The 18,380-nt window shown below is 41.9% G+C and overlaps 2 protein-coding genes across 4 annotated transcripts in view; both read left to right on the top strand.

Moving 5' to 3' along the window:
• Positions 1–11,470, top strand: part of HPSE (heparanase) — a 51,778-nt gene extending 40,308 nt beyond the window's left edge. For both annotated transcript variants that reach the window (XM_077476360.1, XM_077476361.1), the window contains 3 exons: positions 8,142–8,269; positions 9,790–9,933; positions 10,099–11,470. In XM_077476360.1, coding sequence (XP_077332486.1) covers positions 8,142–8,269; positions 9,790–9,933; positions 10,099–10,258 — 432 coding nt within the window. In that variant the 3' untranslated portion in view covers positions 10,259–11,470. The remainder of the gene's footprint in view (positions 1–8,141; positions 8,270–9,789; positions 9,934–10,098) is intronic.
• A 6,348-nt stretch (positions 11,471–17,818) lies between these two features.
• FAM47E (family with sequence similarity 47 member E) overlaps positions 17,819–18,380 on the top strand; it is a 31,438-nt gene continuing 30,876 nt past the window's right edge. Inside the window, exons 1-2 of one of the 2 annotated variants that reach the window (XM_077476359.1) lie at positions 17,819–18,055; positions 18,188–18,249. In XM_077476359.1, the coding sequence (XP_077332485.1) occupies positions 18,200–18,249 (50 nt within the window). In that variant the 5' untranslated portion in view covers positions 17,819–18,055; positions 18,188–18,199. The remainder of the gene's footprint in view (positions 18,056–18,187; positions 18,250–18,380) is intronic. The other variant, XM_077476357.1, reaches the window with a different exon arrangement.

Genomic DNA, 18,380 nt, shown 5'->3' with positions numbered 1-18,380 from the left:
TGACATTTGTCTCTGAGTTAGAGAAGCTAGCAGACCTGTGAAAAGAATCTGGAGGAGTCACATTTTGTGTACTGCTACTGGAGGTTTGCGAGGTTTAAGTCCTGAAGGAGCAGCACATGACAATGTAAAATCAAAGCTTGGATCATTTCTTGTTTTAGCTTGCTGACACAGTCCACAAAAACAGAATAAGGAGGGAATGGAACATCATGCTGTCTTTTAAATCGGGATCCATGTGTAATCCACTGCTCTTGCAAGTTATAGGGTAACTTTTTTACAATGGGGTTGATGCCTCTGGCTGTGTCAAGGAATGCAAGTCCTTGTAAGTCCCCCTCGGATTTAGCTACTTGAAGTTGCATTAGCAAGTCACTTGGCTCCCTAAGTTTCTGGTAGGCTTTGTTAGGTATTTTGGGGAAGTTATCAAGTCTTTTGAATAGTGCGCTTTCTACCGCTTCTGCTGAACCACAACACTCATCAAGTCTATCCCAGATCATTTTAAGACCAGGGTGGTTTATATTTATTGTCTTGATTCGCCTGGCATGCTCGGCAGACTCATTTCCAAGCCATTTGATCAGGTGGTCTATCTCTTCACTGCAAGACAAATCTAAGTCTCTGATGGCATTTTGAAAGGGAGGACTTATCGAGTCCTTTGGTGACTAACTCACGTCGTGCAAAGAACCTTGCAAAGTCTACGGTGGCTTGGTTAGCCTGCTGTGTGTTGCCATGGTGAGATGGCTGTGTATAGTCATACCTTTTTGAGGGTGTCAAGCCGACCTCCGTTGTACAGTTCTGACTTGGACATTGGTTCTGGAGGATGATTAGAAGGCTCTGTTATCTCACGTTTTTGGGAGCCTTTCATAGGAGGTGTCACTTTGCATGCATTTCACCTGTTTGCAGGCTCGAGACTTGTTGCTGGCTTGTGGCAGTAATGTGTAGTGTCTTTGGCTTGTCTCCTTGAAGTCATCTTTGTCACTGCTTGGCTTAAAATGTTGATTGATGTAATCTGAAGTTCGTTGTAGAGAATCTTGAGTTGTTCGGCTTCTGGGTCGAATATTGCTGCATTCACTTCTTGAATATACAGCTAATTCTAAGGCCTGTGCTTCGGCTATGACAGCTGCTGCTTCCTTCTCCACAGTGAGTTTCTCTAGGGTTACTTCTAGGAGGGCTTTCTCCTTTTTAATCTGCATTTCTTGCTCAGCAAAGGCTGCTCAGGCCTTGGCAGCTTTTGCACGTGCGATAGCGAGTGCATTGCTTGCGGAGGAAGATCTGGAGGAGCCAAAAACTTGGGACCTTGTCTTGAGTGAGGATGCCTGGCTATGTGACATGTTGCTTACAGGAATGCTTGACTGTAGAGACTCCTGTATTGCCGTATGCTGGTGACTGAGCTGACAGGGTAGCAGACCTCTGTGTAGTCACTGTCCTAAATCCCACTTGCTTGATAGCCGCTGTTTCACTGTTCTGTTCTCACTACACATTTGCCCCTGGCGTGTATGTAGCTTAACATATAGTTTAAACCTTGAATCCTACAATAACCAGACTGTGTCTGTAACTTTGGATCTTTATTACGATAAACAGTTGGTGGTCATATAAAAATAGGATAATATGATAGGATTCACTATGATATGGTGAAACTAGGAATTTTCCCCTGATTTGCAGAAGCGCAGAGCTGAGTTTATAGAAGTCAAGCGTAGACTCCAGAAATTGGACATTACATATGCTCTGCTCTATCCGTCAAGGTTACGGGTAGTAGCATTGGGAGAGACTTTATTTTTTGATACGCCGGCAAGGGTAGAAGCATGGATGCAGGAGAAGGGAGATCAGTTATTGAAGAAATGATGTGTTTTTCTTTTTTATATATGCATGTGTATGACCCCCTTTTCACTTCATTTATCCTTTCTTTTCTTTTTTTTTCTTTTTTTTTTTTTTTTTTTTTTTTTTTTTCCCTTTCCCCTCCCTCTTTTATCGGGAGAGGGGAAGATTAGCGAAGGGGGGATGTAATGGGTGCACTGTAAATGAAGTAAGGGAAGATGATACACTAAAGTCAGGGTGCAGAGAATGACACACAATATAGTAAGAATTTATGCTTGAGGAAGGGGAGGGTCAAAAGGGGGGGTTGTTGAGTATTGGGGGGGAGTGGGAGGTGGGTGGGGATGGAAGCATGAGAGAAGGAGTGGGGAGGGGGGAGCATGAGGGTATGTGTGGGAGTGTAGTGGTCACGGTAAAAACCCCTAGGGGTAACCTAGATAGGTATGGAGAGGGTAGGGGGGAGGGAACAGGGAAGATGGAAGCATACAAAATTCAGGAAAAGGAAATAGGTAATACTTGCACAGTCATAGATGTTAATTTAAAAGTAATGAGTAAATACGGGGTAATGGTGTGTGTAGATAGAAGGTTTGGATCTCACGTTCACAAGAGGAAACTGAGAAGGGATGACACTAGGGAGTATAAAAGATGGTATAGCTTTATTAAAGTACTCACTAAGTGGGATTGCACTATTCTTTTTACATCCCCCCATTGCATTCGCCTCTTCGGCATGAACTATAGAGGGAGAAGCAGGGATTATTTCTGCTCAACGTCAGGGAATTCAAATGTTAATTTTGAGCCTTCAGGTTTTACTCTTTTCTCGCTCTTCTTTTTTCTTTTTCCACACTTCCTAGAGTTATGCAGTCCAGAGTTTTGAATATTGGCTCTTGGAATGTCCGAGGGCTGGGAGCCTCTGTAAAAAGAGCAGTAGTGTTCGACACCTTGGAAAAGTGTGGAGTAGGATTGATCTGCCTACAGGAGACACACCTAAGTAAAGAAACTATATTAAAAACTCAGAGTAGGAAATTTCAAGTCCAGTACCATTCAGTCCACACCTCTTACTCGAGGGGAGTGGCCGTGTTGGTAAGGAGAGAGGTGGCGTTCTCCTGTCGGCAGATCAATATAGATAAAGAAGGGCGGTTTATCTTTTTACACTGTGTAATTGAAAATCAGGAGTATGTTTTTGCAAATGTTTACATTCCCCCCCCATTTAAAATGGAAGTTTTATATTATTTGATGGAATTTATAGCGGACAAATCGGGGATTCCTGTTATAGTAATGGGAGACTTTAATGAGGTTATAAATAAAAGCCAGGATAGGTTTCCACCAGGAATATATATGCAAACGGAGGCTGAAACCCGGCTGTCTCGATTTTTGCTGGAGGGGGGCCTGACTGATATATGGAGAAAGCGTAACCCGGACCAGTTACAATATTCATGTTTCTCAAGCTCATACTCCTCACTCTCAAGGATAGATTTAGTCCTTGGGAATGAGGAGGCAAGCCGTGTAGTAAAGGAAATAGTTTATCAACCTAGAGGGGTGTCAGATCACTCGCTAGTGACAGTTTCGGTAAATCTAGGAGGGATAAAGCCCCCAAGAGTATGGAATATGAATCCAGTGTGGTTTGAGCTAATTGGGGACCCCGAGAGGGTGCTGTTCAGTGTGGCAGAGTTTGTGGAGTTTAACAGCGGGTCTGCAGAGATTGGAGTAATATGGGATGCATTGAAGGCCTATCTTAGGGGTATTCTTATCCAACAGGTAGCGAATGTTAAGAAAACATCTAATGAATGGGAGAATAGGGTTGAAAGGGATCTAGTAATAGCAGAGAGAGCCTATATAGAAAACCCCACCCCAGAGAAAAAAAAAACATGGTTAGAGAAACAACGGGAACACAAGGCAGTGGTTATTAGGAAAATAGAGAATAAAAAACTGTTCCAGAAACAAGTGGAATATGGGGAAGGGGAAAAAGTAGGAAAGATGTTGGCACAGATTGTAAGAAGTAACTCCTCGCCATCCACTGTCCCAGTAATAAGGACTGAGAAAGGAGAAATATCAGCACAGAGCTCAGTGATTACTGATACCTTTAGGGTATTCTATGCCAAACTGTATTCTTCACGGGGGACAGAGGTTGGCGAGGATATGGATAGGTTCTTTTCGAATATCAAAATGCCTTCCCTAACAAAGGAGGAGAATGAGATAATGGAAGCCCCATTAACAATTGAGGAAATCCAGTGCGCAGTAGCAGCAATGGCCAATAAGAAATCCCCAGGGCCAGATGGTCTTCCTTTGGAAACCTATAAATATTACAGTAAAATATTGCTTCCAGAGCTCCTGAAAGTATTTAACTGGGCAAAAAAAGAGGGGAGATTGCCAACTTCAATGACTGAGGCAACAATAATAGTCTTACACAAGGAGGGGAAGGACCCATTGGAAACACAGTCCTATCGACCCATTTCCCTTCTCTGTGCGGATGCTAAAATATTAGCCAAAGTATTAGCCATTAGATTGAATAAAATTATTTCCAGGCTGATACATCCCGACCAAACAGGTTTCATCCCGGGCAGAACTACAAGCACAAACATAAGAAGACTATATCTTAATATGCAGGTACCTATAGAGAATGATGGCAACAAGGCAATAATGGCTTTAGATGTAATCAAAGCCTTCGATAGTTTAGAATGGCCCTATATCTGGCGGGTACTGAGGGAATTTGGGTTTGGCCCTAATCTTATTGCATGGGTAAAAACTCTGTATAACGGCCCTAGTGCTAGAATTAGGGTCAATAATGAATATTCAGATAGGATTTTTCTAGAGAGGGGGACAAGACAGGGGTGCCCTTTGTCACCCCTGATCTTTGCCCTAGCAATAGAACCATTAGCTATTGCAATTAGATCCAGTAGGAATATGGTCGGTTTTCAAAGGAGGACGAGGGAAGAGAGGATAGCGCTATATGCGGACGATATTCTCCTCTTTCTGGGGGACACAGAGCAGTCCCTCAGACAAGGGATGAAACTTATTTCAGATTTCGGGAGGTTCTCTGGCCTGGAGATAAACTGGGAAAAATCAGTTCTTATGCCATTGGATAAAAGTAGGGCCCAAAGCCCAGGGACAGGCGCGCAGCTGGAAGTTGTGGAGCGCATGAAATACCTGGGGATACACATACAAAAAGATCCTAATAAATATATAAATGATAATTTGGTTCCATTAATAGCTAAATTCAAGAAGAAAATCGAAATCTGGAAAAGACTCCCATTATCGAATGCAGGGAGATGTAACTTGATTAAAATGGTATGGATGCCTCAGTTGTTGTATGTGTTACATAACTCTCCGATTTGGGTAGACATAATGTGGTTTAGGAAAATAGAGGTACTATTCCGTGAACTTATATGGAAAGGGGGAGTATCCAGGATAGCTCTACAAACCTTGCAATTACCTACAAGAAAAGGTGGAATGGCAGTTCCACATCCAAGGAGCTATTTTTTAGCTGCGCAATTACAACACCTGGACATGAGTGAGGAGATGGGTGGAGGAATTAATAAGGCCTTAATATTAACGGAGACACCCCATAAGAATATGGTAGAAGCTCTGGAGGCAAATTCATTTCCCAAAAAAAAAATACCCACAATAAAACTAGTAGTAAAGGTGTGGAAGGCAGTTAAGGCGATTAAAGGCCTGGGAGGCTTAACTCAGTACACCCCATTGTGGGACAACCGGAACCTGCAGGAAATGGAAGAAATAGGGGTATATAAAGACTGGGAAGTTAAAGGGATAGATAGGTTGGCCCAGTTATATACAGGGAAAATATTAAAAACATTTAGTGCTTTAAGATCAGAGTTTGATATACCCAAACAATCATTTTATAAATACCTTCAAATCAGACACGCCCTAGGGAAACAATTTAATAGGCAAGGTCCTGTGTGGAATAGCTCCCCTATTTTTACCAGATTAAAGGCCCCAGTGAGGACAAAAGGATTTATAGCGGATGTATATCCAGTTATATGTGAAGGAAGTATAGGAAGCCCAGAAGGGTTTAAATGCAGAAGGAAATGGGAGGAGGAGTTGGGAACATTCACGGATGAACAGTGGAGGAAAATATTGGAGGATGGTTACTCAATCTCAGTTTCGCCCGCCCAGAAGATGTCACACTTAATGCTGCTGCATAGGGCCTATTATACGCCAAAAAGACTGTTCAGCTTTGGACGTAGAGCAGATGATAGGTGCCCTAGATGTCAAGAGTCTGGAGACCTAGCTCACATGTTCTGGCGATGCCCAAAATTGTTTCGTTACTGGTCAGAGATTGTTACCACCTTGAATGAAACATTTGGTGTAACGATCAGAGGTGATCCCAGGATATGTGTGCTGGGTCTGGGTGAAGCAATAGGGAGATCGCGACATACCAATAAAGCAATACTGAGATGTTTGTTTCAGGCAAGAAGATTGTTAGCTCAAAGGTGGCAAGCAAAAAATGCTCCTTCAGTAGTGGACTGGCAGACAGCAACTATGGAGACAATATGGAAAGAGAGGGTGATATATTTGAGAAGAGGAAATTTTAAAGAATTTAAAAAGATGTGGAAACCCTGGCTGGATAGAATGAGATACCCAGAATGAGGTATGGGAGAGGTGAAAGCTGGGTAGAGAGAGAGGAAGTAGGAGGGGAAGGAGGACTATATGAGCAACGAGCGAAAAGAGGGGTTAGATAGAAGAAATATTGACACATCATGGATAGGAATGTTTTCTAAAGGTTTTTTTTATTACTCACTAAAGTATTACTGTATTTGTAAAGGTGAAATAAGTGCTACACATGCTATAGAGAATGCTTTTTTTGCTTTTATTATGTAAAAGTATGTTGAAAATGAATAAAGATTATGAAATTAAAAAAAAAAAGGAATAAACGGACAAATGAACATATATAAGAATACATGAACATAACAAATGTCTACTAGGTATATAAGCAAACAGTCTTTAGCATACCAGCGATGCTACCTAGGATTGGGAATTCCTCTGAACATGCAGTGCAGGCTTAGCTGACTCCATTTCAGTCTGTCATCATGGAAAGGATGAAAGAGTTGTAATAGGAACTGGGCTAGTTCCTGGTGATATGGCAGAAAATGTCTATTAACCATAGAACACTACCCATCAATAGTCTTCTGTTAAGAGTTGATCTTGCAAGTCCAGAAGATATTATTATTTTTTTTCTTTTATAGGCTGAAGGCATGACAACCACCATCGTATGAGGTCTGGCTAACTTCTGTATGCATCCGCCCCTACACCCACCCTTGCAGAGTTGCACGAGCATCCGGGGCGCGTGGCACAATGTAGTGTTACTTGCGCATGCGCCGTGTACAGTTCATGAACAGCTGTTTCGGTGTTTCCTCTGTACTGTGCAAGCGCTGCACCTGTGCAGTACAGAGCAGACACTATCTGATGGGGGGACCTTTCTCGCCAGAGCACCAGCTCCCTTCCTTGCATCAGTGCCAGTGATGTCTGCAGGGGGGTGGGCAGCCAGTCATCTTGTTCCATGTGTGCCGTTTAGGAGGGGTGTAAAATTCTTCTTCCTCCACTGTCCCAACGCTGGCAGCTTATTGCCTCCCCTGGATCCCTACACTTCTGCTAAGGCATTCGGGGATTCTGCAGGTACCATATTTCAGCTCCCCCTGCTCCAGGACGACTTTGGTTCAGTCTGTCCTAGTGCAGGCTGTGAAAAGGCAGGGGGGGGGGGGCGGTGCTCTGAGCTGATCTTCCATGGGGAGAGGTGCAATGGCCGCTAGCAGACATCCAGGTGACGGGGATATTGAGCGGCTGGATACCGCAAGTTAATTGGGGAAGATTACTTTTTAACTTGGGGTTTATAATGTTTTTTTTTTTTTTTTTGTTTAACACTTAAACTTATGTACAGTATGCAGATCAAATGACACTCGCAATATTGGCTGCCTTAGCATATGTAACAAGCCTCTGAAACCTGAAGTGTCATGTGATATTGATAAACTTACAATGTGTATACGTTTATGATATAAAATCCAGATATTCTATCTATCAACACTGATAAAGTGGTCTGAGAAGTTTTAAAAACCTCAGAATTAACTTTATATTAGTGTAGACCTTAAGTCAGATCCTATTGCTAAGGATAGAGTGGGAATGATTTCGAAATGTATCTTTCTCTATGTCCCAGTGACTGCACAGTCGTGAAATGTCCTCACCAGGGACATGATCGGCATTAAAAATGTAAGAGGGTCTAACTCTTCTCCATATTAACTGTATTGTGTATTTAATGTTACATAAAATATTTTAGGTGTATTAAAATTTTCAGATTTAATATCTAATGTATACAATTTTTGTATTAGGATTACTGGCTATCCCTGCTGTTTAAGAAACTAGTTGGATCTGTTGTCTTGAATGCCAGCTTTAAAAATTCCAAGGACCTATATGAACCGAAGATTCGTGTTTATGCCCATTGCACAAATGCTGACAAGTAAGTGAGCCTGTCTTTTAAAGTATATGTCAGGAAAAAATATATGTAGTACATCCCTGCAATACATGCACATTCTCTATCTTATCCCTTTTTAACAGCTTCCGGACCAGCCACTGCAGTTTTACTGCGGAAGGTTGGCTCCCCTGCGTGGAACCACGTAACTGTACGTGGGCTCGCAGGGTCGGGATAGCAGGCACGCCCACTACACGTGATCTTGAGCTGGAGACACAGAACAGGGACAAGTGTAAACACACACTTCCCTGTTCTGTTCTGACAGGAGTGACAGATCGTGTGTTCCTATTAGCTAGGAACCGCGATCTGTCACTTCCTGTATTTAGTCCCCCCCCCCCTTCAGTTAGAATCACCTCCCAGGGAACACAGTTAACCCCTTCACCGCCCCCTAGTGTTAACCCCTTCACTGCCAGTGGCATTTTTACAGTAATCAATGCATTTTTAATCGCACCGATCGCTGTATTAATGCCAATGGTTCCAAAAATGTGTCAAAATTGTCCGATGTGTCCGCCATAATGTTGCAGTCACAATAAAAATTGCAGATCACTGCTATTATTAGTAAAAAAAAAAATAATAAAAATGCTATAAATCTATTTTGTAGACGCTATAACTTTTGCGCAAACCAATCAATATACGCTTATTGCAATATTTTTTGGAAAAATAAGTAGAAGAATACATATCGGCTTAAACTGAGGGAAAATTTTTATTTGTTTTGTTAATTTTTTTTGTTTATAGCGCAAAAAATAAAAACCGCAGAGGCAATCAAATACCACCAAAAGAAAGCTCTATTTGTGGGGAGAATTTTTTTTTTATTTGGGTGCAATGTCGCACGACCGTGCAATTGTCAGTTGAAGTGATACAGTGCCATATGGCAAAAAGTGCTCTGGTCAGGAAGGGGGTAAATCCTTCCGGGGCTGATGTGGTTTAATAAAAATGCTTAACCTTCTCCCATTCTTAGTCTCCAACAGACTAATTATTCTTTAGTCCAAGTTAAGAACTAGGAGAACTAATTGGACACCTCAATTAATATGGGAGGTGTGCTCAGAAAACAGTACAGTTTTGAATTTGACAAGATCAACGGGTATTTCTGCACTTATTAAACACATATAACAAAGTTCTTTAAATGGTGTACAGTATATATTTAACAGACCCAAAGAGAGCAAATATATTTTGTTGGTTTACATAAACCTGTGTACTTCAGTCTAAAATGTGTATTGTATAAGCACAGGGTACCATATTTTAAATGTAATCAGAAGAGTCACAGATACAGCTAGGTGATGATGTAGCCCTGTATTGTGATGGGTGACCTCTCTGACCAATAGAGATATTTGGAAGGTGGTGGTTCAAACCAGATAGTAACAGGAAAAGCTGAGAATGGAGGTGACCTAAGCTGCCTTTATTTCTGGCCCTACAAATGATTTTACAAACCGTTGTCGTCTGATTGAACATAGGGGATGTTTTTTTATTTTTTTTCTTGATGCACTAAACCTCCGTCTTTATTTTTCCAGTCTGAAATATAGAACAGGAGATGTTTCTGTATTTGCCATGAACCTGAGCAACCACACACAACAAATACAACTACCAAGCGCTCTGTCTGGAAAGTTCATAGATGAGTATCTGCTTCTACCTGGAGATGGAGGACTGTTCTCCAAGTAAGTCAAGGAAGCCATTCTGTTTTAACAATGAAAGTAAAGTATATAATTTTAGTGTTGGCTTTCTGTTAAATGTATTTTGTATACAAAAGTTTCTAAAATTCACCCTAATTTAAAATGGCAGTTATTAAATAATTTTTTTTTTTTTTTTTATTTTTTTTTTAGAACTGTCTTGCTGAATGGTGAAGTGTTAAGAATGGTGGATGACAAAACGTTACCTACCTTAAATGGGAAGGAAAAAGCTCCCGGCTCTCCTCTCGTTCTCCCATCTCTAAGTTTTGGGTTTTATGTTGTGAAAGATGCCAAGGCCAGTGCTTGCCTGTAATTTCCAAAGGGAACTATTGCAATCTGAACATCAGGAAAAATGTCTTAAAAAAAAAAACACAAACAGAAAAAAACAATGTTTGGGCAGCAGCACCATCAATTTCCAAATAGTCATACTAAAGACCTTTTGCCTAGACTATATGCTGATGTATACAATGTATGCTGTATGAGAAATGTTACTGTTCATAGTAACCAGTTGGTTTTCTGTCAACATAGTGTCCATATATCAGCCATTTTAGGCTTATTTTTAAAAAAAGTGAATCAGTTGCCTGGAGAAACTGGTTCCATGCTGCTTTTCAAATACTCCCCCCCCCCCCCTTTTTTTTTTTATTTATTTTTTTTTTTTTTTTATAGCCGAATACAAAAAAAAAAATATTAAGTTACTGATTGCACAGTTGCTAAAAAATTTTTTTACAAAATTTGTCTTTTACTGATCTGACTTCAATAGACTGCTACAGGTTGGTGTACATTGACATTGCACTGCTTTATTGAATAACGTTGAAGTTGCCCTACTTCCCCTCTAACCAAAACTGAATTAAATTATTTTTTTTTTATTAGGTCTTGGCAATTCATATACTGTTTTTCCACATGTTGGTAATCCTTTGTGTGTTTGTTTTTTTTTTTTTTTTTCTCCGGTGAACCTCTTTGCTGGTAAAAAAAAAATCAATATATATTTAAATTGTATATAGGCAAAACCTTTATTTTTTTCAATTTATGAACTAAATGGGGAAGAGTTAGACCCTTTGTTTTATTGCTGTCTGTGCTCAATATGGAGACGTTCTATGTGTATATACTGGTAAGTAACCATTGTCGCAGAGAAACGAAGTGAAGGTTAAGCCTAAATTTTAGGGGTTATTGACAGAGCAAGAGGTAAAAGGAAATTCTCCAATAGAGACAACTGCTGGGGAGGAGAATTCTCCTGACTTTGAGAGATTTCTTATAACTTCCTGTTGCAACTCTGGGACAGGAAGTGAAGAAAAAATTCTTAATTGTGCATAGACCTAAAAAAAAAAAACAACCTAGCAGGGGTTTTAACTCTTCGCTACTCTATTTAGAACTTAAAAAAAAAAAAAAATTCGGAGGTGATTTCAGCTGAATGCAAGTCCAATATCCTATCGTAAAAAAATAAACTAGATTTTCATTGATGTGTTTACATAAATGTAAAATGTGAAAATGTTGCAGCAGTATTGGTCAATAAAGAGTATAATTACTGTATTTATTTCTGTAATATCACACAAATATACAATGTAAAATAAAATATTAACATCAGAAAATATATAAAAAAAAATCTAACCAGTACTGGTGTGCTGTGTTGCTAAAAGTAGTGTATGTACCTTTTTTGTGCATTTTGACATGTTGGATGGCTCATTCAAATGAATTGAGTGACTTAACACACTGCATGTTCACCCACTGAACAGATGCAAATTAACCTCAAGAGGCCATACATACTAAGGTCATGGGACCATATTGATATCTTTGTATCTAGCTTTCCTTTGCCAGCCAAAGACTGGCACCAACAATGGTGAAATAGAAACCTGTTTTTTGGTTGTAAAAGAAACCAGAATATTTGGAGAAAACCCACATAAACATGAAGAAATGTAAATGGAAGAAGTGTTCCTAAGTCAAAACTGATCTAAAGATCCCAGTGTTGCAAGTCAAGAAGACTAATCAGTTGGGTACCAAATTTCCAGCTAAATGAGAGGCGGCTAGAAGATCAGTACTGAGACAAAAGCATATCACTCAATTGTTTAGCGTTAGGTAAAACCTGGCCAGTGTGGGCGGGGCCACTCCCCCTGCACGGGGCGGGGGGTGGGGGTACCTCTTGCTGTGAGCACGCTCACCAATGTCTGGGACCAGGTAGGATCTGCATCATGTGAAAATGTAAGGTTAAGGCAGCAGTTCCCCGATTTAGAGATGAGCTGTGTCACTGTATGCATTAATTAAAAAGAGCAGACTTCCTCTTGAAGGTGCTGTCCCATGTCGGTACACTCTGTTGCCTGATGTAGGTTACATCTAGGAGGGACACTGCTGAACCCGTACCCACTCCACCAAGCCAACATACCTTTTTGTTACCTCACTCCCAGTAACAGAATGGGGCCCCTCCATGCACACAGCATGGACCTCATGCATACACTTGTTAACATCACTGTCATACCATGTAACTAGGTCATGGAACTCCATGACATGGATTTTGTCCCGGTTGCTATGGGAAATTAAGCCCCTACCGTAGGACCCATGGCCTATACCAGGTGCCACGCTTTATGACTGGCTGCAATGTACCTTGTGCTAGTTCTTGGTTACCCATAACCAGTGGCGTCGCTATGGGGGTGCACCCTAGTGACACCCGCAAGAGGGGTGACACCAGGGCTAGGAGCCAGCTCAGTCCATGGATATCCGCCACTGCTGTTTATTAAGCGAATAGAGACAGAACACACTGTGCACGCAGTTTTGACAGCTGAAGCGGCTTGTCGAGTGTGCTCCTGCACTAGGCTGGAAGAGATGCATACATTTCTTGGTCAGGTGGAGTAATCTCTGCCTGACCGATGATTTCTGGTCCCGGCCTCTGAGTTTGATGTGACGTCATTCAGAGGCTGGGATCTGGAGGAGAGTGGTGTTGGCGCCACAAAGGGAGTGTGTATACAAGTAACAATGACAAAAGCAGCAGGCACTGGCTGCCACATCCTCCTAAGCATGACTTATTGACACACTGACTTTGTTGGTCATAAGCCGTTCCTCGTGAACAGTAGTGGGTAACTCTGGGGGGATGGGGAGCTTGGTGGTGAAGTGTTTACTAATTGCATTGGTAAACTAATAATGTGGAGCATGAAGAGGTTAATGTATTGCTACTACCATTGGTCACTGACGCATCAGTGGCAGTTAATTAAACCCTTTGTGCTGCATTTGTGGCACCAGTGTCAGTGTTATTTTAACCTCCTTATGCTGTAGCATGTCTAGCTTGCTTAGTGTCTACTGCAATGTCCTCTTGCTGTTCTCACGCTGCGCTCTGTGATCGCAGAGTTTTTGGGACTCGGCTGATTGCAGAGACAGACATGACATTGATTGCCTTGCAGTGATCTTACCAGGAAGCGGGTACCCGCTTCCCCTACCCCCCTCAAAAAGTGTCAAATGTGGCAGTGGTGGGGGGAGGCTGAGAACAAGTGGAGCTTTCTCTTTTGGGTGCAGCCCTGCTTTAATGTCATGCCAGTGACTTAAAGTGGTTGTAAACCTCAGACATGAAAACTTAAACTAACACATATTTCTATAGTGTTTACTTCTCTCGAAAGTACTAAGTGCCATTTCTCTCTGCTGTCTAGTTCCTCTGTTATCAGCGTGCATCACTTGTGACAAGTTTTCCTGACCCCAAGTGAAATAAGGTGACAGGGGAGGGGTCAATCTGTGATTGACAGCCTCAGCTGTGTTCCTGTGTGCGCTGTGAAGGGGGGGGTGTCGTTTCCTTCCTTCAAATCAGCTCTACAGCGTGCAACTGTGGCTATCTGCCCCCTGATTTGTGAGTCTGTGAAAAATCCTTTTGATCTGAGTTTTACAAGGATGTACAGGACAAATTGCTGCAAATAAACAGGTAAAACTTATGTAGGAGGATTTGTTCACCTCTGTGAATCACCGGAGGCCAGTCACTTCAATGGCTCTAGGTAAGGGTTTACTATCCAGCAAATCTGTCTAAAAGCTAGCATGTTCCCACCTCTAATGCTGCGTACACAGGATCGGAATTTCGGCCAGCAAAGGACCGATGAGAGCCTTTCTTCAGAAAATGCGACCGTGTGTATGCTCAATCGGAATTTTGCTGGTTGAATATCCACCAGATCAAGAGCAAGTTCTCAATTTTTCAGATGGAAAAAAGTTTCTATTGGAAATTCCGATCATGTGTATGCAATTCTGAAGCACAAAAACTCACGCATGCTCAGATTAAACTACAAGACAGAAACTCTTGGCTACTGGCTATTGAACTTCCTTTTTCTAGTCCCGTTGTACGTCACCGCGTTCTTGACTGTCGAATTTGGTGTGACTGTGTGTATGCAAGACAGCTTGAAATCCTGGTGGAATTCCGTTGGGAAAACCATCGGAGCTTTTTCCGACCAAAATGCCAATCGTGTGTACGCGGCATTAGGCTTCGATCACACTATGGGGCAGTAAAACCAGGTATACAAGTTACGATTTTACACCCTCCCTCAACTGCCCACCTGAACCAGGGCATTAAGCTGCTCAGGGCCATACACATGCTGAGCATGAGCGTTGCAGCCACTGAATATACCTTACCAAAAGATGACTCAGAGGCTGATAAACTTGGAAAAGGGCAAGGCCCAGAAATGTTCAAATATAAAAAAAACTGTGCGAGACACAGTTCTACTGTGAGCACATGTAAACATAATCTGACATAGTCCAAGAGGCCTGTCCTTACCATAAGTGCCACACTGGCACAAAACTGACCAAAAATTAATCTTGAGGGCACAACTCATTAAAGCAATATTAATTGTTGGCAAGATCCAACTGCTAATAAAGCTGCAATAAATTATCACAGAGCGGGTGGGTGGGCAACTTGGTTGAAGGCTCAGCATAGCTCCACCCCTTCACATTACATGCGCGCAGCCTATTGCATTAGAGTGTGCACCTCAGAGCTCAAACACACACATGCCTTTCTCTGCAGCCTCAGCTGCACTGGATAGTGAATGAATAGGAAGTGCTCTGTGCTGAACCGCTTCCTGTTCATTCACAAACTGAAGCATAGTGAACTCAGTTTACTATGCTTTAGATATGAATGCACACAGTGAGTGTGTGTGTTCACTGTGTTCATTTAGAAAAGAAAGTTGCTGGTGAATGACATATTTACTAGCCCAGGGCCATCTTTAATATTGATTGGACTCTGGACAAACATTTTCTTGGGGCACCTGCTTCCATGTAATTTCACTCTCTACCTGCACTGAGAAACACAATAAATAGCAGCTAGACTCAAAATCGATTTACTGAATCATAAAATGGGGGGCTGAGGGGGCTAGTATGCAAACCTTTACAACCCCTTTAATGCAGGTTATTTACATGTAAACACAGGGTCTGCAGGTGAGTAATCTGTACGCAGCAATAGGGCAGAGCTGGGCAGTAATAGTAACGGAACTCCACACTGAGATATCAGGACACAGAGAATTTAAACTGGGATAGTTGTCAAGTATGAGGCAACTGCTTTGGGCCCCACGACAATGATGGAGCCCAGGGCAGCTGCTCCTTTTGCCCTGCCTTAAAGACAGCTCTGTACTAGCCCCTTCCCACACTCTACATCCTGAAACATCCGTTGTGAACAAGCACGGTTCTTTTCGTGTGAAATGTGTCAACTGTTCATCATTGCAATTTTGTCTGGCTCATGACAAAGAAATTTCTACAGGATCTTTTGGATTCAAGTGTGTAATCAATCTTTTCTTCTCTTCCTAAAACATTCAGCTGGAGGGAGAGGTAGGAAGCCAACAGCACCGCAGGGCCAACACAGGGAAAGCCCGGGCAGTAGGGGGAATTGGCACTGCATGTAATGATTTGGATGTGCCCAGGCACACCTGACACACACCCCCGCGCATGCCTATGCTTGTAGCTAATCCTGATGGAGCCACTTAACATCCCTGCATTTAGTTACACCCACTCAATAGCCATGCTTCCATCAGTCAAGACTACCTCTCCATAAGGCGTATTCTCGCTCTATACCTCTTTCCTTTGCCACCTGATAACCTCCCATGGCTTCCAATACCACTTCTATGCTGATGACACCCAGATCTATCTCTCCACTCCTCAATTCACCCCCTCGATCTTCTCACGGGTCTCAAACATACTAAATGACATATCGGTATGGCTGTCACACCACTTTCCCAAACTAAATCTTTCTAAAACTGAGCTTGTAATATTTCCTCCTTCCCGGTCCCCCTCTCATGACTTTATCATTAGGATCAACAGCACAACTATTAGTCCATCCACACATGCCAGGGTGGTGGGTGTAATCCTTGCCTCTGGCCTCTCCTTCAGCCCCCACATCCAATCACTGGCTAAATCCTGCCACCTTAACCTCCGCAACATGGACAGAATTTGATCCTTCCTGACTAATGACACCACAAAGCAACCTATTCACTCCTTGATTATTTCCCGCCTTGACTACTGCAACTCTCTCCTTAATGTTCTACCCTTATACAGGCTATCCTCCCTTCAGTCTATTATGAATGCTGCTGCTAGACTAATACACCGTTTTCTAGTCCTGTTGTACGTGTTATACGTCACTGCGTTCTTAACGTTCGGACTTTGGTGTGATCATGTGTAGGCAAGTCCGTTTCAGCGGAACTCCATCTGAACTCCATCGAAAAAACCATCAGAGTTACACACGGTCGTGTGTACGTGGCATAAGTGTAGCAATATGGTTACATTTAATGAAAGTACAACATTTAGCAACATGTTGCTAAACTAATGCTCCGTACACACGGTTGGATTTTCCGATGGAAAATGTTTGATGGGAGCTTTTTGTCAGAAATTCCGACCGTGTGTAGGCTCCATCGGACATTTTCCATTTGAATTTCCGTCACACAAAACTTGAGATCTGGATCTCAAATGTTCCGACAACAAAATCCGTTGTTGGAAATTCCAATTGTGTGTACACAATTTCGATGCACAAAGTTCCACGCATGCTCGGATTCAAGCAGAAGAGTCACACTGGCTATTGAACTTAATTTTGCTTGGCTGGTCGTACGTGTTGTACGTCCCCGCGTTCTTGACGTTTGCAATTTCCGACCAACTGTGGGACTGTGTGTATGCAAGACAAGTTTGAGCCAACATCCATCGGAAAAAATCCATGTACTTTGTTGTCGGAATGTCCGATCATGTGTACGGGGCATTAGAGGCGCATCGCTTCTTTTATACTCTGGAGCTCCTGATGGATTTTGCTTCTAATCCCCTTGTGGAGGCTGTCATTTGTGAACGGACATTTTATGGCTACACATTGCTATAATCTTTTTATATGGACTATAAACTGAAGGACCTATAAATAAATGGTTGTGGAACGAATCATTTGAGTTTCCATTATTTCTTATGGGGAAATTAGCTTTGATATGCAAGTGCTTTGAATTACAAGCATGTTTTTGGAACAAATTATGTTCGCAATCCAAGGTTTTACTGTATATGTATGATGGAATGACCACCCGGAATACCAGGTACTAAGGAGTCTCTGTACCCCGTGGAATTTTTTCCACAGTGAGTGCCGTTATTATAAAAAAAAAGGAGGTAGAAAGGGACGACCTCGAAAGCGAAGAGGACAGGGAACAAGACGAAGAATAAAAGGTAGCATAACAGTAATCAGAGGGGGAATAAAAAAAATAAAAAATAAATAAAAAAGGGGGAACCACTGGCTTATTACACCAAAGATAGAAACACCAGTCTACACATTTTTCAGCACAGGTCTTCTGGTCTTATCTGCTATTCCCTCTTTCCACCACTAGATGGAGCACAATGCGTGCAATGTGATTTCCTTTCTATGTTTGTTTCCATAAATGAGGCAGTTGCTAACTTTCTCAGGCAAAACGTCTGATATTATTTAAATTCGTTCTACACTGGCCCACCAGAACATTAACAGATCCCCTTGCTGAAGACACCTTCTGTGAAAACGAGAAAGCAGGCGTGTATATAAAAACTGGCCAGCTTTAGTGACCTCATCAAAAAGAGTCAGTGTATACAAAGGTTGCTAAGGATGCCATGGTTACCTTGGTAACCAAAATGGAAGGCAATACAAGAGCTGGCAAGGTGCTGGGAGTGTGAGAACTAGGTACACTTTATACACTGTATTGAATACTATACAAGTGATTGTATATGACAGTGCAGTAATGCCCTACTGGTCATATTCCCTATGTCTTTGGAAGCTGCAATACATGTAATAAGAATTCTGCTTTGTATTTAGCTCTGATGAGAGATGTCCACCCTGGATGGAGACAGAAATGATTCAAAGCCTCACCACCCTTGGTAAGTACACATGCTATATACACATACCATTTCCTGTATACCCCACAAAGATGGAGGGAAGCCAAGGGAACACATATAACATTGGTATTATAAGAAGACTCAAAAAGTTGAAAAGCCTAATTGGATTTTAT

The sequence above is a fragment of the Lithobates pipiens genome, unplaced genomic scaffold (genome assembly GCF_037356315.1).
Source record: "Lithobates pipiens isolate NorthernLeopardFrog02 unplaced genomic scaffold, aLitPip1_a1.2 Scaffold_13, whole genome shotgun sequence".
Lineage (NCBI taxonomy): Eukaryota > Metazoa > Chordata > Amphibia > Anura > Ranidae > Lithobates > Lithobates pipiens.
Note: the sequence above shows the minus strand (reverse complement) of the source record. Positions and strands in the feature narration are given on the sequence as shown.